The sequence below is a fragment of the Betta splendens genome, chromosome 12 (assembly GCF_900634795.4).
Source record: "Betta splendens chromosome 12, fBetSpl5.4, whole genome shotgun sequence".
Lineage (NCBI taxonomy): Eukaryota > Metazoa > Chordata > Actinopteri > Anabantiformes > Osphronemidae > Betta > Betta splendens.
In genome coordinates this window covers 12,605,269-12,627,423 of record NC_040892.2, presented here as the reverse complement: position 1 = coordinate 12,627,423, position 22,155 = coordinate 12,605,269, and the positions used below count along the sequence as shown (strand labels likewise).

General features: G+C 45.5%; 1 protein-coding gene across 8 annotated transcripts in view; it reads left to right on the top strand.

Moving 5' to 3' along the window:
* dcc (DCC netrin 1 receptor) overlaps positions 1-22,155 on the top strand; it is a 147,533-nt gene that overhangs the window by 17,495 nt on the left and 107,883 nt on the right. For all 8 annotated transcript variants that reach the window (XM_041073228.2, XM_041073227.2, XM_041073230.2 and 5 more), the window contains exon 2: positions 21,527-21,898. In XM_041073228.2, the coding sequence (XP_040929162.1) occupies positions 21,527-21,898 (372 nt within the window). The remainder of the gene's footprint in view (positions 1-21,526; positions 21,899-22,155) is intronic.

The window sequence follows — 22,155 nt, the reverse complement described above, 5'->3', positions numbered from 1 at the left end:
TTTTTGATGTGAATTTTAAATATTTCTGAAGAGTTCAAATATGTGTGTTTCAGGGTTTAAAGGCCGTTCAGCAGCATGTGATGCTGCTTTGTTTGGTTTTTGGTGGCTAAAGATACTTTAAGTACTCTAACAGAAATTTTAAACGTGTCTGGGTGTTTTAGGACTTCCAGGTAAATTCTGTGAACCTTTTTAGGGCTCTTTCATGCTATGCTAGCTCAGGATGAGTGTCCTATAATAAAGAATCTGATGACACATCAAGTAGATTTTAAGGAGATTTTAGGGTTTTTGGAGAAGTTTCAAATGAGTTTCAAGTAAAGATTTCAGAGATATGAACCAGGAATATTTCCAGAACACTTTTCCATTTGAGGAATAGTTTATTGGTGTCAGAAACTTACTTGAGGTTCTTTTGGTGGGTGTGTTTGTGCACATTCATCTTTTTGTATTTACGTTTGGTCTTCCTCTCGATTTGATCAATACACCTTGTCAAGCAGTGGTTGATAGATTATTGATTGTAATCAGCCTGCCTCCTGTGTGCACACAGCCTCTAATGCTTCTGTCAATCAACCCAATCACACACACACACACACACACACACACACACACACACACACTGCCTGCTGAGATGCTGAACGGCAAATTCGGTTTCAGCAAATTCACCAATTCTCTTGAAGGCAACTTGTTCAACATTCAGACTGCAGCTTCTAATTACTGTCACTAAACCCAAACATGTTCGTAACCGCTGCTGCAAATAGGGCTCTGCTGCATTAGATAGTGTCAGATCAATAATGCAGAAAAAATGAGATCTGCTATCATATTAGCATTCTATTAGCGAGCTGAGCGAGAGCAGCAAACATGTGGATTTTAGAGCTGAAAAGCTCAGAACGAGCGTCTGATGGACGTGTGACCTTGACTCAGGGACAGTGAGTGATTCCATTCAGGAGAAGTCCAGCGTTAGTCAGTGTTATTGTTTTATTGATTTACGTACCTCTACTTTTTGCTGCTGTTATTTCGTCACCACAGCTGAATACATCAATAGTCAAGTCCACAGTTCATAGTCTGTTTAGCTTTTGAGACATAGATGATCCAGTTGAACACGCTGTTGGTCCCTGAATGCAGCAGCAGACAGCTCATGCTGTGTGTTTGTCCTGACACGCTGTTCATAAATCACATTTCTGGGATTTTTTAAAGACACATGGAACTAATAATATCAGTAATATACCAGGAATTCACAAAACTACATTAGCGTTAATTGATTTCCTCTCACACGCTCCACTCAGGCTCAGACAATAGTTTTTGCTGGAAAACACACATTCGGTAATCACACACAAAAGCATATGGTTGGTGTGTGGCTGCGTGTGAAGGTCATTAGTTCCTGTCTCGTCTCTGCAGGCTCTGAGCCTCATTGGCACAACTTCTGCCAGATCTGACCAAATTACCCTCAACGTCGCAGCCGCAGCCAACACGCAAAGCACACACTCATTCACCATATGTTGTGTGTGCAGACTCACACAGGACAAATAATAAGACATTGTTTTATTCTCCAATGATGTGTAACTGACATTTAGAAAACTGTGGAAAATGGACAAGACAGAAACAAAACATGAATAAGTCATTAAATACAGAATCCCAGGAAGACTGAGGATATATTATTATTATTATTATGTAGACAAGAAACAATAATGAAAACAGATTCAAAAGTCAAAAAACACTCATTTGAAGCTGCAGAAGAAGACAAAGTATCCCAACGTTTTATTTTGGCGGGCTTCTCCCTCTGGAGCAACTCCAGCTCTTCCTGCTGTGTTTCCGTCCTCGTCCCTGACTCACAAGCAGCCCCTCCATATGCTGACAGGACACGGTGAGCCTGCTGGTTGAGCCGCCGCGCCAGAAGCAACAGCTCCAAGGTCAGGGGGGTGTGACGGCGTCGAAGACTGTGGAAGGGAGAGCGGCGAGGGCCAGGAAAGAGCTGGAGTCAAACGCCACAGTTCAAACAGAGGAGCTAAAGGTAAAAATCAGCAGGAAAAATGAATCAATTAATCATCCAAAACTAAAAATAAGAGCTAAAATCCAAAGCCTGCTCCAAGAAAAGAGTGTGAACACTCTAATCCAGAGGTAGCTGAGATCAGAGACATGCAGAACACAAGGACCCGACTCAGAGCCGAGTGGAGAGGTCAGAGGTCACACGCTGAACAGGCTCCTGGGATGTAAGCAGATAAGCAGCAGTGAGGAAACGACAGGAGGAACCACCATTTGCTCTTCCTCTCTTTTTGGACGTTTGTGCTTTGCATTTTTACCCAGAACCAGGTTTTAAACCCGCTTCACGATCATATACCTCACTACCTGCACCGCGTATCCTTCACACTCTCTCTTCCACTCGCCTTCCACACAGCAGAACATCCTTCCTCCCCCTCTCTCCTCCGCCCAGTCTCGCTTTTCCTTTTTCTTTCTTCTCATTATTAATTCCTTCTCACCCGTTTCCTTCTCCTCCTTCCTCACTCCCACCCAGCTTCTCCTCCTCATCCTCACCCTCATCCGGAGACAGTAGCGTCCTCCTCCTCCTCCTCCACTTCCTCCTCTCTCTCTTCTATTTTCCCTCTCCTCCTCAGCCTTGCAGTGAAATAAAAGATTACAGGCAGACGAGTCATTATTTTCGGTGATGGCAGCCATACATCACTGAGGCTGCACCGGAGAGGGGGAGAGAGGCTACCAGACAGTGGGAAGGAGAGAAAGGGGCTGGTGGCTCTGGACTAGAGCGGAATGAAGCCCAGGATAAACTGAAAACCTCCAACTCTCATTTTGTCCCTTTCCCGTTCTCTGAGCTGTCTGAGCCACGCTGTGTGAAATTAATGGCTGCTACACTGACCACAGATCACAGTCACCGCACGGAAAGGAGCCAGACACGAGGTCTGTGGAGACCTAATGTGATTTATTAATGATTTACAGTAGCTAACTGACAGATTTATGATGTGGAGGAATCAACAAAAACATATTAACTGTTGGCTGCATCTCTAAGTCTTGGATTAGATTAAGTGGTGTCCAACTGTAATGACTTTCAGAAACCTTGAATTGTAGACTTTTGTTTAAGGTTTGAGATGAACTTAGTGTCCATGAACCCGTCACATTAGTGATGACCAGGCACTTACTGCACCCAGAGAACCTGTTGACAGCTCCCACAGCTCCCAGCACATATTTAAAATATCACACAAGTACCAGATTTAGGGACATTATTATTTTTTATTCATTTCCAGGTTATAGGAATGATACTGTGTCGCTCTCAGCTCGGCTTTTACATATATAAAGAGCCTCAGCATGCTCCTGTTGCTCCATCTCTGTGAATGTAGGTTTACTCATATTTCACATTTTCATAGCAGTCGGGGAAGAAAAGGCGACGGTGGAATCGTCGTCCCACTAAAGCAAGTAGAGAAAATAGTTTCAGGCAGAGCCACCAGGAGTTTTACAATCAGTGCTTTGTGCACCTTCATGTTCTTTCTTTGACGTTACCCACTGAGATAAATTTGTTTGATTGTTTGATGCTGTGTAAAACTGCACTTTTTCCTTGGGGCGAACACAAGAGAATCGGTATGAAGCTAGAAATGCGTTCCGCAGGGATGTGTGTTCAAGGATTTACTGAAGTCCCACTGAGGCTCTGCAAACACGAAGTATAAGGAAAGCAGCCGAGGAGACGACATATGTTTGGACTCGTAATATTTACTTGAAAGCATTTTCATTGGGAAGCGGAAGAGAAATAGCTGAACAATGGCTTGTTTCCCTCTGATCTGACATCGTGCTGCTCTGACGTCTGTCATCACCAGCTTCCTCTTCTGTGCTTTTAAACTCAAATTATCTTAAGATCCGACAGAATCCAACAATGGCTGCCCAGCACTTTGCTTTTACTTTGTTTGTTTCGGTTTCTCCAGCAGCAGAGGCCTGTTAATTGGTTTGAGGCTCCACGTCAACGACAGGGAAGAAACTGTGAAAAGGAACAAAGCCTCATTGTTGAAAACCTGGGTTTCAGCCTGACGACATCGGCTTCATTATAAAACATAATTCAAGGTAAAATTATCCTGGAACTGATCCAGAAGCAGCGACTGTCAAGCGCAACCTTCACCTCTGAGATGAAGTTTCGTGGAACCAGTGGGACGTTAACCTCCAGCTCCTGCAGGAAAAACCAACCTGGCAACCAGTGATGTTTAAGCTCATCCAGTCTCACATGCCGTCCTGCAGCCTGAAGCTCAGTTGGTGCTTTGATTATTATTACGCACTGTTAAACTGTGCTGTTGATTTGAGGACTGCGAGTTATTGCTCCCTGATAATGAGTCTGCGCAGAAGGCGCGGAAACGACCTTGAGGTCTTTCACCACCAACAGATGACTTTGAGCTGAGGACTGTAATTACCTGGGATTCAGCGCGCTCACAGCGGCCTCCTCCTCTGAGGAACACAACAAACAGCATCGCGGCGTTGTTTACATGTTCGCCTCCTCCTCCTCCGCGTCCTTGTCACGCACTTCCTCCTGTTGTTAGAAATTAATAGTGCATGCGTGTGCAATTCATGGACAAGGAGCCGGTGAGGCTTCTGCTGCAGCTGGGTTCGGTTTGAGTCTCTGCTGCACTGGACGCTTTCCGTTTCCCCCCATTTACCTTCTGGTCTGACCCACTTTCCATCCAAGGCAGTGTTTTACTTTAGTAAGCACCACTTCACTTCTGGTTAGATCACGAATTAGCAGTGCCACCATATTTCTGTGGCACGGTTTGGATGTCTAACATGGGGGGAACCACCAGCAGTAGGTGGTCTGTGGTCTGCGGTCTGTGGTCTGGGGTCTGTGGTCTGGGGTCTGTGGTCTGGGGTCTGCGGTCTGTGGTCTTTGGTCTGGGTTCTGGGCTCTGGGCTCTGTGGTCTGTGGTCTTTGGTCTTTGGTCTTTGGTCTGTGGTCTTTGGTCTTTGGTCTGTGGTCTTTGGTCTTTGGTCTTTGGTCTTTGGTCTTTGGTCTTTGGTCTGGGCTTTGGGCTCTGGGCTCTGGCTCTGAGTCTGTGGTCTTGGTCTGGGTCTTTGGTCTGGGCTCCGGGGTCTGGGAGCTGACTCAGAGTCAGGCCAAGGGAGAGGAGCTGAGCTACAGTCGTGTTCACATCAGCATGAGTTGCACCAGTGTCGTGTTCCATGTCACCATGTTAGAGGGACGCCATCGCCGGCTGGGGCTCAGAGGGTTCAGAGGTCACGGGGTCACGTGCTGCCTGCAGCATCGGGGCTCTGCTGGGTCTCACGTCCTCACGTCGCAGCAGTGGTTCCGCAGACAGGCTCCCTGTTAGTCAGCTGTTCCGTGTTCAGACAGGGGTTACCTTGATGTGAGCGCGCAGCGGTAGCAGCTAGCCTCGGCCCCGTGTCTCTGTCATGTCACATCATTTTCCCCGTCCTGTTCCTTCTCCAGCTCCCGTTTTCCCGTGCTGAACTGTTGACTCCGTGACTGTGGGCTCAGCGCTGACAGGTTGCTCGTGTTACCGTCCCATCTGTTTGGCCCCGGGGCCCCTCAGCTGCACAGGTCAGCCCTGCATTAATCGGACTAATTAGCCTAATGAGCCTGTTTCTTGGTGGAGCCGACAAACGAGCAGACGGCTTCGCTCGGCACAAACGCTGTTTCCTCTGACCTACATACGCCTCAAACGCGTGAGCAGACACACACGCATGGAACCAACGTGATGACACACACTTTACTACTGCAGGTAACAATATATGATCAGGTCTAAATGCACTGACTGAGAATCTGGGTTCTGTCAGGTCCAAAACTCTGAATGAAGCACTTTTTGTTTTGACCAAATGAAGAATCATTTATCCACTTACTGTAACCTGGAGAAAAAAGTTTAAAGCAATGATGGATCAGTTACAAACGCTCTGAGTCACATTAATGTGACGACACCTCATCCTGCACTCAACTGTCATTCAAACACACAAGACATGACCCTGAGATCTGCTCCCAGTGCTCCCTGTGCTGCCAGTGCTCCCATTGGTCCCACTGCTCCCAGTGCTCCCAGTACTCCCTGTGCTGCCAGTGCTCCCAGTGCTCCCAGTGCTCCCATCGCTCCCATCGCTCCCTGTGCTCCCAGTGCTCCCTGTGCTCCCAGTGCTCCCTGTGCTCCCTGTGCTCTCTGTACTCCCAGTGCTCCCAGCACTCCCTGTACACTATGTACTCCCAGTGCTCCCAGTGCTCCTAGTGCTCCCTGTGCTCCCAGTGCTCCCATTGCTCCCATCGCTCCCAGTGCTCCCTGTGCTCCCTGTGCTCCCAGTGCTCCCAGTGCTCCTAGTGCTCTCAGTGCTCTTAGTGCTCCCTGTGCTCCCAGTGCTCCCATCGCTCCCATCGCTCCCAGTGCTCCCAGTGCTCCCAGTGCTTCCTGTTGTTCTGTGTGTGATGGAGGCTCAGGAGCCTCTGGTGCTCCACTCCACCTGCCACCATGTGCTGTAATCGCTGGTTGGTCATGACTCACTCATGGTCCACTGATCCATTTCTAGAAGCAAACGTCTGAGACGCCGTCTTTTTATGAGAATGACCAGGTTAGCAGAGCGTCGGTGGGCCGATCATTCGACCTTTGGTCTGATTCTGTGGACGTACCCGGCACTTTGTCTCCTCCTGATCCTGATTGGCCGCACCGACGCAGCGGTTCTGATTCGCATCAGCGTAATCGCTCTCCCCTCCCACTCCTGATGAACTCGCCCACTAATTCACTGTCATTGAAGTGAATTTCCATTTTGGCTGAACACAGAGTCCTTGTTCCCGAGGTCACGCCGCTTCATTATTATTATCATCAGGAGCGTTATCATCGGTAGTTACACCCAGACATCATCAGTACGTTATTATCGGCGCCGTCTCCAGAGACCTTTTACATCCTGCAGACGCAAGTGGTTTTACAGCAATGCTCGCATGAGCACAGCTCAGTCTCAGCTGAGCCCAGTGTTGGAAAACTGTTTGTAATGTCTAACCACGGCAGGGTTTTATGCTTCCTGTGCGGCCTGATGCTGGATGCCGCGGTGCCGCCTCACAGAGGAGAGCGAGGCACGGCCGGTAAATGGGCCGGAGCGCGTTAACGGCACCCTTCAGGGCCGCTGAGCTCCTCGCTCCCCAACAGTGACTTTACTGTTCTGTCTTCATCACGCGCCACAGCTCCTTCCTCACCGCTGCCGTGAGCTCATGCTGTTACGCTTTACTTTAAAAGTTATCATGAAACAGTTAGTGTAAACAGGTCAAAGATCATTTGAAGCATCTGGAACGGGGATAAAAAACGTTTGTTTGATGTTATTAGGTCAAAAAACAGCGACTTTACTCGGAAAGTTCCTGTCTCTCGTTCATACATGCAAATGTAATAGAGTAAAGTGGGACATAAATCCCACGCTGACGTTTCTTCTCTGAGTGCTGTTAATTCCCTTTCTGTTTCTCCTGTGCTGCCCGTTATCTGACTGCACCTCATGACCTCATCGTGGCTTCACTGTGTGTGCAGTCAATGAGAGTTGCTCCATGCAGGTTCTGCTTGTCTCACCACTGAACCTGAGCCGGACCCGCGGTCCAAACGCCTCCGGCCAAAAACGCACATCTGGAGGAGGAGGTCTGAGCCCGAACCGCTGCCGCCTGGCGCCAGCGCAGCCTCTGTCTGTCCCGGGTTCGGACCTCCGGCAAACACAAGCCTGAAATCAGAGTGTGCTGCAGTTTGCCTGATGGAGCTCAAGCTTGATAACAAATCTGATTAACTTACTGTACTGTATCTCCTCTTGTTGTCAAAGACCTGATTAGTTGCTGAAGAGTTTTCAGATGACAGAGGAAGCTCCTTTCTTTCACAGCCAGATTCCTCTTAGACCTTTTTTAACGATCTTTGACAGCTGGGTTCCAGGTCACTCTGAGCCGAGGACGAGCAGTTCAGGTGAGGGAATGTTTGGATGGAGGGAACTTTGGCTCCATCGTGGTTGTGTGAAACGGGTAACGCATCATCATGCATCTCTTGGTGGAGGACTTGTGTTACAGACTGTACGTTATATGGGGCATCCAACACATGGTGGCGTTTCATGTTTCTTTCCTGAGTTCATGGTGAGCAGCTTCTGGTGCATTAACAAACCACTTACTTGAATCCTAAATGAAGCAGTTTTTGTTCCCTATGACACGGTCACAGTGTGAAATGGATTTATTTCTGGTTTGGAAGTCGCACAAAAATTATATTATGAAATGCCTTGTCTTAGAAGCCAAACAAGTCATTTGTCATGGAATTTTTAACAAAAGGTTGTGATACTTGCTGAATATAAATTTGAATTTGTACAAAGTGATGGTTTTAATTGAATTCCTCAGAGCAACATGGGTCAAGGTTCTGCCTAAGTATGAACATGAGTTTCAGTGTGGTTGGTTCCAAACTGACACTGACTTCGCTTTAAAACTTTCTTAACTTTTACAGTGACCTGAACTACTATTGTGTGTCCTTTGGGATACAGTAGGAATACAAATATTCAGTTTGCTCCACATTCACATTCACATCACAATCTGACTGAACATAACAAAAAATATGTAAAAACATTTTTATGACATATATTCATTACGTGGACGTCCGTTCGCTTTGTTGCATCATATTTTCTGCTGAAAATCTGAGACAGAGGTGGATGGTCTCTCTCTCTCACACACACACACACATACACACACACACACACACACACACACACACACACACACACACACACACACACACACACACACACACACACACACACACACACACACAGAGACTCTCTCTCTCTCTCTCTCTCTCCCTCTCTCTCTCTAGGGACATGATAAGGCTTGAAGGACAACCTCACACGTATAAAACTCCAGAGAGGTTTTGTGTTTGTGTGAAAGACAGAGAGACTGACAGTGAGGCCCTCACCCCCTTCGCCACTTTGCTGACAGCTACTGCTCATCTTACCCATAATCCCCTGCAGGACTGTGACCGGCGTTGGCGTGCTGACCCCTGAACATGGGCTGTGGGGTACATGTGTTAGTATGAGTGTATTAATATTCAGTTTGCTGGGAGGAAGAGACAGGATGGAGTAACATTAGCGTCTAAGTTTATAGAAGTGTAAGTTTAGTGAGGTCAAACAAACACAGTCTGTCTGGTTCAACAAGGTGACGGCACAAGTACATGTTGAAAACATCAACAACTCAATTATTTTCTGTTTTGTCTTTTTGAATGAATGAAATGGCCCGATACATTTTAAGCCTACAGTATATGTATATTTTGTTTTATTTTTACAAATCAAGTATTTAAAAGTAAGTCATAAAAACATCTAACAAAACTGTAAATAAAGAGACGAAAGAGGGAACATCCTTCAACCCCACGGCAACGCCCCTCCTCCATCTTCATGGTCCACGCGCTGAGTCTGACTGACAGCCACCAACCCCCATCCTGACACACACACACACACACACACACACACACACACACACACACACACACACACACACACACACACACACACACACACACACACACTATGACTAAACATAAACCACAATCCTCTGGGTGTTTGTTGAAGGGTTTCATGGGGGATGTTTTCTGTACTGGGAATAAAATTAGATTTAATTCTGACACTTAATTATATTGAAAAGAAAAAAATGAAATATCATTTATGATGATATCTGCTATCATCTACGTCTGAGGATTTGGATGTTTCCAGACAAATACTTGCCTGAGCGCTGCTGCCAAAGTTTCACATAATTCATTTCCAATATTTGTAACAAATTGCTCCAAAGCGCGTTGGATGAAATCACATCCACTGAGCTGAGGCAGGCGGCTTCAATTCACGGTTTGATCGATAATAGCAACCTGTCAAGTCAAAGACCACAGTGTAAGGAGCTACAGCAGCTACGAGTCTGACAGAGCCTCCAGTTATTTTTACTCAGCGCTGGGCTGTTCAGTTCATTCATTCACATTAAGCTGCTAATCTGCACCTCCTGTGATCAACTACCGGGAGCACAGTATGATGCAGCATCAGAGTGTCTATGAGGAAAGAGGAGATAGAAGCTTTTTAACAACTCTGATAAAAGCTTTTTAACAACTCTGAAACTCATTTCAGGCGGTTTTCTGAGAATCAGAACAATCAGCCCCAGTTGTGTTATTTGGAATTAGAATCTTCTCCTCAGTCTACAGTAAATCTTTCATTGGTTCTAAAGGTGGTGGACAAGCTGATGTACAAACATGAGTTCAACTAACGAAAGAGACGCTGATTCAGGAGCAGCTAATGGTTTAGAGTAAAACATCATGTCTCGAAGTGCTGATTAGTTTTTTGCTGCTGTTAAATATTGAGGATCTCCTGTATCTGTATCGGTTTCTAGATGAACCTGGTGATGTGCTGTGATATGATGTGATGTAACGTGTGTGTTCATCATGAACCCTGAGCCATTATTTAACCAACGTGGCCTAATGCTGGGATGCATTATGTACTAGTCCTACAGGCTTCACACCTACCGACACACTTTTAGATAATGTCTACAGCAAAATGGCTCCGGACTCGTTCTGCATAATTTAATTTAGATTTACTGTTTCTATTAACTGCTTAACAAGTGCTGGACCCCGTGCTAGAGGTGTTCACAGCTCATACGCTGTACATGTATGTCTGCATACAGACTTAGGCAGTGTTTTAAAAAAAAACAACAGAAGCGTTTCTCAGCTGTTTACCTCTCACAAAGGGCTGAGCCATGATTAGTATGTCTGAACGTCAGTGTTCTGCTTTGAACCCATTAGGGAACACGCTCAATCGGACGCGATAACAGACCAAGATCTGATTTCGGGCCATTAACATGTTCCCTTCCTTGTTAGAAGCGTCTGGTCTCTCCAGACACTGTGCCACGTTTGATTTCGGGCTCTTTCAGGTGCTGACCTCCTTCTTCACCACGAGTCAACACGCCGTTGACCTTTGACCTTGAATCGCACCGCTTTCATTTCCTTTTTACTCACACTCAGACATTCAGGCTTTGTTTTGGGGTCACGCTATTGACCTGCATCTGCCAGTGGCTCCCTGTTTGTTTCCTGCTTTAATACACAACTACCCACACACAGACGCCCGGGTGTTGTAAGGAGGGGTCTGATGGCAATGACTGATGATGGTGGAGAAAGAGGCTCCCTCTGTCTGTTAACACCCATAAAGTACCAATCTGTCAGCTTTACACCTAGTGTGTGTGTGTGTGTGTGTGTGTGTGTGTGTGTGTGTGTGTGTGTGTGTGTGTGTGTGTGTGTGTGAGATATATTGTCCGGCCACTGCTCTGTCTCAGGGGACAGCAGTTGGAAAGCCTGTGGCTTGTGTCTTGATTGGTCATGGATGTCTCTCTCACGTGAGTCTCATGTGAGTCTTCAGCGTTTGTCAGAAGCAATAAAAGTCCTGATCTCCAGCCAAATAAACAATAAACAGTGAACACACGTCATCTGACTCTCGCTTTACTCTCAAACGCTCCACACTGCTTAAAGGCACTGGTCACGACTGAAGCCGCGTTGTCAAAAGCGTGACGCTTTACACAGTGAGTAAAGCAGAGATACATGTGGAGAAACCTGAGTCACCTTCGATTTCACTCTAAACGCATCCTTTCTCCGTCAGAGACGTCCTCCAACCACAGATTTCACATCTGAACACTATTGTTGAATTATTTCCATCAGTGAATCAGTGAAGTTGTATACATTCATGTGTGTCCAGATTTATGTTTCTGCCAAATGTGTGTGAGAGACATACATTAGGTCACAGTGGCTTTGACATTTCACCAGCAAAATCAAACCAGTTCCTTCTTTAACCCACAAATTTTTTTCCAGCTTTAAAGCAGTCTCTGTTTCCGGGTTGTTTGCTTCATACTGTACAAACAGGACGGGCGCGACCTGGACGCTGCAGGATGAACACGGGCCTACGAGAGCACAGAGGCACAGATGAGTGGGAGACAGTCTGGAAGTCAGGTCACAGTGACCTTGACCTTTAACCCCCCAAGTCTGTTCATTGTGTCCAGGCGTCGTGTCAGTCTGCAGTAAAGCTACTGCTGTTTGAGTGGATCCGAACCTTCGATGAATTACGCTTGCTTCCTCTAAACGCCTCCCAGGGCTCCCATACACACAGAACCAGCTGCTCGTGCTTCTGCAGTGTGTAGTTATGCTGTTATTAATGTAATATAAAATAAATAACAGGCCCTAAGTGAGCGACTAGAAGATGGGAGAAGGATCTGTTGATGTTTGACACATGGTTTAGAGCCGTCAGGGAGCTGCAGTTCAGGGGGTGTCTGAGGTGACAGGAGGCAGCATATCTGTCTTTGGTCTTATTTCATCATCAGCAGCTGCTTCTCAGGCTCGTCCACATGCAGAAACCACATGTGCGGCCATCTCCACGGAAACAGCAACAGCCTCCGTGGCGGTCGCAGCTGCTGTGACTGTAGCGTTGGTTCAGCAGAGAAACGCTCTGAGCTCCGTTCAGCAGTTCAACCGCTTCACACCTGAAAATCATAAATGAATCAAATCACAGCAATTCTCTGTTCGTGTGGATGCTTTAGACCAAAGCATCCACACGAACAGAGAATTGTTGAGAATTGTCATTCAAAATCCAAATTTCCCATAATCTGTGGTTTTATTAGAAACCTCTGCCACTTAAACACTTTCCGTTCTGTACGTGATTCAAAGACGATTTTAATCGGTGGCCTTTTATTAAACTCATACTTAAATTTCATGCGTGCTACAGGATGTTAATCAGCTCCAAGATCGGCCGAACGTGCCCACAGGTAGTAAATGCACGGGCAGACATCATTAATGGTAGTTCGTGTGTAATGGCCCTTGGCTGAAGTTGAGCCACGTTGTCATTTTATTTACCTCCAATTTACAGCTTTAAAATTTAATACACGTAATCGCAGAGGCACCGTGTCAAGATCTCACAGACAGTGTAATAAGGTGTCAGTCGATAGATATCCTCATCTGTCTGCACATCCCCCACCCTGTCACACACACACGCACACTATCACAGTATTATACTTTCAGATCAGGGGGATGAAAAGAGATGTTTCCCCCGAGACAGGGAGTGAAAAATTGTGAAGGAAGGATTGATGCAGGGAAAGCTGGCGTTCAGGGAGGGGCGGGCTCAGCGGCGCCCCCTGTAGGTGGGCCCGTTTTCTGCGTTACGGCTGAAGCGTCACACAGGGCTCTGGGATGAATCTGCGCTGTCACCTGAACAGCTTTTACAGCTGCTCTGTAAATAGCAAAGACGTCGAGTGTGTGACCTGCATCACGCTTTGAAGCTCTTAAACGCCAGCTACGTGTAGTGAGGGGAAAACTCAGCACGGTTAACAAACAGATTTAGTGGTGAGGAAACAGTGAAACACAGACTTAGTGGAAGAATGGAAGGAGAATTAAACAGGTTGACTGGATGATCAGAGGTGCTTTAACGTGTTTAATAAGCCTCGGCGCTCAGCTTAAGAACTTTTAATTCTGCCTAAATCCCCCCAAGGACTATATCTAATCACCATGTTTGTGTTTCTTGTTCTAGTGTAATTACAGACTAAAGTTCCTGGTCAGTGCATTTAAACGTAATAAGATGAAAAACCCAGAGGCTGCTTTTCCTTTCTCATAGGGGTCATGAGTCGCTGGAGCATGAAAAAAAAAACACGGGGCCGACTCAGAAAGGAGCGGAGCAGCTTTCCTCCATCGCCACCAGCGGCGACGGCAAGAACCCACTTCACAGAATAGACTGAGAATGAATAAGTATTTTAACTTCCATTAAAATGCCTGTTGGCTGATTCACAGCTGGGTCTGCTTGTATGTTAATACAGTAATATGGAAACATCGATGGAGGATGGAAGAGTTTTGTTTGATTATATCAATTTCTGGTTAAACTGTTTACTTATTGTACGTAATAATGAGGCAGTCAAAGCCTCCAGATGATCAACATTTGATTGATTCTGGCCAAAAGCACTTTTCCTGTAGTTCAGCCCGAGACCCAGAACTTAAACCAAAGTCCAAAGCCCTCATTCTGAGCTCGGCTCCACGGAGCCCACGTCCCCAGTGACGGATAGCAGCGCTACACTGACACCTAATGTAACTAATGCAGCAATTATTTTGTCCACGACGCATTCGGTGAAACAAATGAGGCTCTAAATGTATTTATAGGCGTCGGGGTGAGGATTTTCATGTCCTGGTGTTGAAATGATGATGCTATCTGTGGAGCAGGACGCCTGGAAGCCCATGTGGCGCTAACATGTTATAACTCACTGCTCTGATTAAACAAGCAGCTGACTGGCAGCCTGCGTTAATGCGCTGAGTGCTGAGTGATTTATTTGCCTCCATTAAGAGTCTAAAAACACTCACAGGTGTGAGCTGGGCGCCGCTCTCCCAGCAGCCAGACGAGTGTGTGCGTGATGAGCGTTGTCCTCAGAAACTAACAGCAGTTGTGCCATAAGAGCGAGAGAGAGAGATTTACATAAATCATTTATGCAGGAACCACAGACAACACACACTCATTTACATTTCATTTTGCTGTGTGTGTGTGTGTGTGTGTGTGTGTGTGTGTGTGTGTGTGTGTGTGTGTGTGTGTGTGTGTGTGTGTGTGTGTGTGTGTGTGTTTGTTATGGTAATAAGGTCAAACTTTACCATTTTACATTTATTCTCGTTATATTCAAACAGGTCAATGCAAACACTGAACTAGATTAAATCAATATGCAAACAAACATTTACAGCATTTACACATGTGTTAATACACACACACACGCACACACACACGCACACAAACACGGCGCTACTTAGACTGAGACCTAGATTCCTGATCAATAGTATAGATCTGCGCTGGCCTTGAAATGCTGAATGCCGACGTCGCGAGGTAATCAGGGACGTAGCCACACGAAGAAATGGGGAGAAAGACACAAAGAAATGGAAGCAAGAAAGAAGAAGGAGGAGAAGGAGAAGATCAGACGATGGAGCAGGAAAGAAGGAAGGACAGAAGCAGGTCCTGGTTGGAGTCTCAGCACATTACTGTAGTTACTGTATCCTTGAGTCTTTTACAGCAGATCCACGTCTGGGACTCAAAGGACACTGCTTTTATTGCTTTTCATGCTTAAGAATATTGGATTCAGTGTCTCAATAAGTCTGTGGGTTCTCATTCCGTGAAGCCCTGTAGATGCAGGCAGTCGGTCTCTACTGTATGTGTGCATTTCCAGCCCCCTGGTGGAGAACGCTGTTTTATGAGTCTGATGATCGCCACACCTCTTTGTGGAACTACGCCAGAAATCCTGCTTAGACGGAGCGGCTGAAGGGGCAGAAGGTGAAATAGGTAGAGTGCTCGTCTGACACACGCAGAGTGTGTTAACATGAACCACAGGGTCATGGGAATGTACCAGGATGCCCAAAGATTAAGGTCAGTTTAGTCTAATTTTAGGCCTGATGCTTCGTCTTGGTCCAATCTACACACGCCTATGTGTGTATTCATATAGTATAGTGACAAAGCATAGCAGAGACAGTCTATAGACTGTCTAGTACTTGCAGTTTAGCTTTAGGTCTTTTAGTTTTTATTTTTCTATTTTAAATCCTTATTCGTTCACTCCTTCAGATTTCCATCTTCAGCTTCTGCTACTGGATCTTCTTTTAGCTCTTTTCAGATTCTGGCCTACAAGCGACTGTACAGTAAGTTGAGGTCTGTTGAAACAGTGGGTCAGAACTAACTGGAAACGGAGCTTGGAGCAGAAGGCTTCATGATCTCGCTGTATTAACCTTTTTCCCCGGACTCCGGAGGTTTGTGGCAGCGTTCAGCTGGACACAGATTGGTAGACGATCACGCTGGGCTGCAGCGGTGACCCTCGACCTCTGGAAATGGTTTCCAGCTGAAGGACGTTTTCTCAACAACATGGAATCAATTTCAGTTTTTTCCTGCTCAATTTGACCGTCTGCACGTCTGCAGACATGCAGCTAGCAAAGAAAATAAAAAAGCCAGAAAATGCACAAAACAAGAACATTTTTCAATTCTTAGTATTTAGTTCTAGTTCTACTGTGAGTGGGAAACAGAAGCCATGATACTAAATATAAAATATCTAAACAGTAAATATTTTAAGAAACAAAAGCTGAGAAAAGAAGATGTAAAGAGAAAATGATTCTAAGATTAAAGGAAACGTGAACCCTGAGAAAAGAGGAATTAATGCTTTAAATAAAGAGCCCAGAACGTGGTCCTCCTCCTCCCTCACATTTCTTTTCATCCTGATCTTCCCTTTCATCCAGCAGCTTTTAGCTGCACTGTTTTATTTCTCGACTCTCGGGGTTTTCAGGAAGTGAATTTGTGATCAAAGACCAATAGAATTGCTCTGACTCGTTTTCACTTCTCACTGCAGATTTTATCTGTGATATTATCCTGCAGTGAAAAACCGGAGACTCTGCTTCAATATCATGATCTTGTTCGACTTTCTTTAATCAGGCAGCTTGTATCGATAACGTGTGATCATCAGCCCTGTTGCTGTTGTCCTGCAACATTCAGGTCACTTAGTTTTAATTAGATGCGTTGGCAGAAACAACTAATTCAAGATATCAAAATGGTTTAACATTGTTATTATTATATAATTACAGCAATAAAATGCATTTTTGACATTTTTTAAACTATCAAACTAGTCAAGTACAAAAGCTTACTTGTCTTAAAGTATGACTTAGAAGTAGGAGCTGTGAGTTCTACAGTTCTACTGGCACAAGCTTCAATCGTGAGTTGATTTTATATACGTGGCCATAAAATTAATGTATTGTAGTAAAAGTACTGTACAATTAACTGTACTAAGCACTAAGTACTGTACACATTCACTGCACAAATTACTTTCCTACTACAAATATGTTATATAAATCATAGAAGGTTAACTTATTTCAGTGGAAGTGTTTTGAAAACAGTTAACTGTAACATTTAATGAATTATAGATTTGGTGCTGATTTTTGCTTTTGCTGCAAGTCAAATTAAATATATAAATTTATATTGAAGATGTACTGTATATTAATGTTATGGCAGCTGTCTTTATTTGTGTGTGTGTGTGTGTGTGTGTGTGTGTGTGTGTGTGTGTGTGTGTGTGTGTGTGTGTGTGTGTGTGTGTGTGTGTGTGTGTGTGTGTTATAGTCTTCCTTTGACCACTTGGTAATTGAGTCAGACAGGAGTAAAGGTCTCTGCTAAGTACGTGAGGACCCAACGCTTATTGGGATTTTATTCTTTTCTCACACACACACACACACACGCATGCACACACACACACGCACACAAATTCATGCTTTCTATTTTCTCCTTGTCAAATGGTGACATTATTCCCCTTGAGACAACATGATCCTGTGTGTGTGTGTGTGTGTGTGTGTGTGTGTGTGTGTGTGTGTGTGTGTGCGTGCGTGTGTGTGTGTGTGTGTGTGTGTGTGTGTGTGTGTGTGTGTGTGTGTGTGTGTGTGTGTGTGTGTGTGTGTGTGTGTGTGTGATTTACATCCGTGTCACGGTAGCTTTGCAGTCCTAAACACAAAGATCTAAATACATATTTAGATCACAAAATGGGTAAAATACCAACATTTGTATGAATATGAGTAAATATATTTACTGTAGTAATTTGATGGGCTTCAATAGGATCAGCTTGGTGTAAGTGAGCCCTACATGGAGCCACATACAAAGCAAATGCAATCAAACATCTGCTGCTGTTAATTTAATTTAGAAAACACAAACAAACATGCTGGGATTGATGCTGGTCACACACACACACACACACACACACACACACACACACACACACACACACACACACACACACACACACACACACACACACACACACACACACACAGAGTAATTAACAAGGAACACAGAGGTTCAGTGAGACTCAGCTAATTAAGAGCAATTGGTGTTAATATCAGTGGGAGCAATACAGTATGTGTGTGTGTGTGTGTGTGTGTGTGTGTGTGTGTGTGTGTGTGTGTGTGTGTGTGTGTGTGTGTGTGTGTGTGTGTGTGTGTGTGTTACGTTAACGGGAGACAAGAAGCCAAGTGGAGAGGTGTGAAGCCACCAAGTACAGAAAGACTCATTTTCATTTTAAACTCATTACGCACAGTTAAATAAATTAACAGAATGAGTAAGTGAAACAAACGTGTCCGTGACATTAGTGGAGAGAAGTATATAAAGATGTAAAAATACTTCTAGTTAGTTAGTTACTATTCACTTTTTGATCAATAATACAGACACAATATTATAATGAGAATTCAGAACAAATAACACCTAAAGAACCTTTTTTACATTGATTTTTACATTGGTAATTAGTAAATTATATTCAAGTTTTCAACTTTTATTATACGTTGTGAAAGAGAAATGATGAATTTGATGACTTGACGTGGATAAGTACAGTAGCATCTACCAGCTGATCCTTAGTCTGGACCTGTCAGACATCTCTGTGCACACGCATGGAGCTCAGCTGTGAGACGCTGAGAGGGATTATGGGAGTTATAGTTCAGTGAGACTCGTTAATGAGGCCTTAATTCTAGACACACAGAGACAAACACACTGGTGTCGTCCAGCTGGGAGTCAGAGCTCACCGCAGATGGGACCTTTACCCTGTGTGTGTGTGTGTGTGTGTGTGTGTGTGTGTGTGTGTGTGTGTGTGTGTGTGTGTGTGTGTGTGTGTGTTCCAGCTACAGATTATGTTCACCATACAGTAGACTCAGATCTAAATAAATCCAATGTACTTTTTGTTTTAACTGTAACAGTAAAGCTCTTCCTCAATCGCATCAATCGCTCGTATCGGTCATCAGTAACAACATGGTTACAATAAATACAAAAACACTCATCAATGGCCTGAAATTAAAGTTGTGATTCAATGTGATGTTCAGCTGATCAACGACTGCGTAGTGACCTTTTCCAACTTGTTCCTCTTCCCGCTCACTTAGCACTTCATCCTCTTTTTATTCCCTTTCAACACTTCCTTCCTCCGGCCGTTCTGACTTTTAAAGCCCATGAAGCAGAAATGTTTCGCTATGGGCAAACACGCAGGGCCAAAATACTTTCTAGTTCACCTTTCCTGCTTTTTCTTTTTCATTCTTCTTCCTTTTCATCATCTAATTATTTTCTTTTTCCTCTACTGTATTTCTTATTTTCATTGTTGAATTCATTCATGAACCAACTTGTGCAGGTACTAAGCGTAGTAGATGCACAGTATGAGTCCAGGATTCCTCAGTGATGTCAGCGTGTTGCTGAAGTGATGATTCTTGCAGCATTTGAAAAAAAATGATTCCTATCTTTTATATAATAGTTTCTTATGGCTTCTTTTCCTTCCTGCTTCTCTCTTCTCTCAAGATGGTTCTCTGCTGGCAGGCAGCAGCTGGCACAGGGCTTAAGCACACACACACACACACACACACACACACACACACACACACACACACACACACACACACACACACAGAGCCTAATTTCTGTGTGTGTGTGTGTGTGTGTGTGTGTGTGTGTGTGTGTGTGTGTGTGTGTGTGTGTGTGTGTGTGTGTGTGTGTGTGTGTGTGTGTGTGTGCTGGCTCTTGTCCACCCCGCTGTCACCAGCTCTCATCTGCTTGTTAAACTGCTGGATGGCTCTATATCCTCCTCCTTAGTGGGACCCAGAGTTCTTCGGTTCTTACCTGTGACCGACTCACCTGACGGTGCAGAAAGTGCCTCGCTGTTGAATCTCCTCAGGCCTCAGTTCTGACCTTGAGTCCAAGTTGGACCAGTTCCAAGTGATCTGCTGTTTAATCAGGTCTTGTAGGGCCCATTGTTCTTCTCCACTAATTGGTGGAGCATAATGCAGCAGCCTGCAGTGGTCTCCTTCTGCGTGAGTCTGCTTGGGTCAGCGCAGTGTGAATCATGTGTTTTCATCTGTTTCTATGCTTGTGTCCCTTTGTTTTAAGCTGTAAATATACAGTAGATCTAAACAAACAGGAAGTTGCTGGATAAGCAACTGGACAATGCAGCACTCGATAAGACACAAGTTCTAGACAGATGCTAGACAAACTAGACAGGATGTGGGTTGTGGTACTAGACTGTAGGCAAGTCTGACATAACACAACCCAGCTGTTTGTGACCTAATTTAACACTGAGGTTCTGAATTAGACTATTTAGCACTGATTGTTGATATATTGCAAAGAAAATCATCACCTGGAAGAATGGCTGTTGAATCTGACATGATGGAACCTTTAGAATGAAGGTCAGATAATGCTCATCAGCTCAACACAAACAAGAATCACCATCAAAATACTCAAGTCTGAAATTTCTCTGATTTCATCTCATGTGAAATCGCGGGCCAATAAAAAAAGAGATGACGGTGGACACGGGCTGAGCGATAGCATCAGACTGCAGGACAATGAAGACAAGGACACACTGATGAACTGACTGTGTGTGAGTGTGGAAGCAGTGGGAGTGAGTACAGATAGAGCTGTCAAGATAGTGATTTACTGATAGAGAGACACAAAGAGAGGGGGTGCCATGACTGCTGAAGGAGAATCAATAGGACCTGGTAGGAGAGGGAGAGAGGGGGAACCAGGAAGGAAGCGTAGAGGGATATTGGTACAGAGAGGGATGAAATATGAGGCTACGGCAGGAAGACGTCAGTGTCATCGCACCACGGACTTTAAGTGGCGAGAAATCATACAAACGAGCTTATAGAACAAACCATGAATGGGAAATGATTCATTCAGTTTAACGGCGTCGTCTACGCGAACCACCTGCTACTGTAACGGAGCTGGACCTGTTACAGCAGCAACAAAGGCCGAGCGATGGCGGCGGGTGTTGAAAGGCAGCGTCAGTTCAACCCTCCGCGCCTCCGTCGGAGCGTTCCAGGAAACGCGCGCGGCCGCCGAGCACCAGCTCTGACCGTCAAACTGCTTCTGTGATCTGGGTGATAGCTTTCTATTTCAGCGGCGCCGGCATCAAAGGCGGGAGGAGACGCCGCCGCTCGCTGAACGTCAGAGTCTGTTGCAAGATTAAACGAGCTCTAAAATGATAAAAGCGAAGACGAGCGCCGGTAGATGTGGCTTTGATAAGCTCAGCTACAGGCTGCAGATGAAAGACGGCGATGGAGACTAATACAAACAGCGCATTAAGAAAGTCTAGAGCAGGTAAACATGAGCACTGGGCTGTTTAGTTAATCACAGTGAACAGGGTGTAAACGTCAGGTCTGACATCATCCTCCTATTAAACACATCAGTTTTCATCTTCAGTGAGTGTTGGAGGAAACAACACGAATGCCTCTTAAGCTGCTTCGTTTCTCAGATCGTTCTTTTAGACCTTGAAGCAGCAGCAGGACAATGATGGGACGATGCGTTGATGGGTCATGAACACACGTTTACAGTATGTGGTTGCGGGCGGGATCACAGTCAGATGGGTCTGATGTGATTGGATAACTCTGAGGAACTGACTGAAAATTCTTCAAATTAGTTATTACTCAGTGAAGCAGGGAGTTTGAGGCCTTGGTTCAGGAAAAACACAGGGCCGTGAAGCTTGTGCATGCATGTTTTGTCCCAGCTTTGTTACATTGTATGTTAACGGTCCCTCCTCTCTCTTCTCCCTCAGCCTCCGAGGCCTTCTCCTCCTCCTCTTCCTCCTCCTCCTCCTCCTCGTACAGCCCCGGAGGGTTCGTGGACTTCACCTTCACCCGGGAGCCCGAGGACACGGTGACGGTGCGCGGGGGCACGCTCCAGCTGGACTGCCAGGCGCAGGCCGACGCCGCGGGGGCGGCTCTCAGCATCACGTGGCGCAAGGACGGCGTGCTGCTGAGCACGGTGGTGGACGAGCGGCGCCGGCAGCTGGCCAACGGATCGCTGCTGGTGCAGAACGTCATGCACTCCCGGCACCACCGGCCCGACGAGGGCGAGTACCAGTGCCTGGCCACCCTGGAAGGACTGGGGAGCATCGTGAGCAGGACGGCCCGGGTCACGGTGGCTGGTGAGAGAGTTTGTCCTTCCCAGTTCTGCAGGCGCTGGTCTTTAGCTTGTTAACAGCAATGTGTGGAAGTGGCCACATTTTAACTGATGTATTGGAAACGTCCTATGATCAGGGTTCAGGCGTAGTGTTATTGAATATCTATGTGTGGACGTGGGTTCAGGTATTTTACTTTAACGGCTTCATTTTCACACAGGATGCTCTAAAGATCAGGAAAACAGCAGGTCTGCCTAAAAGGCTTCAGGCTGTTTTATCTTCAA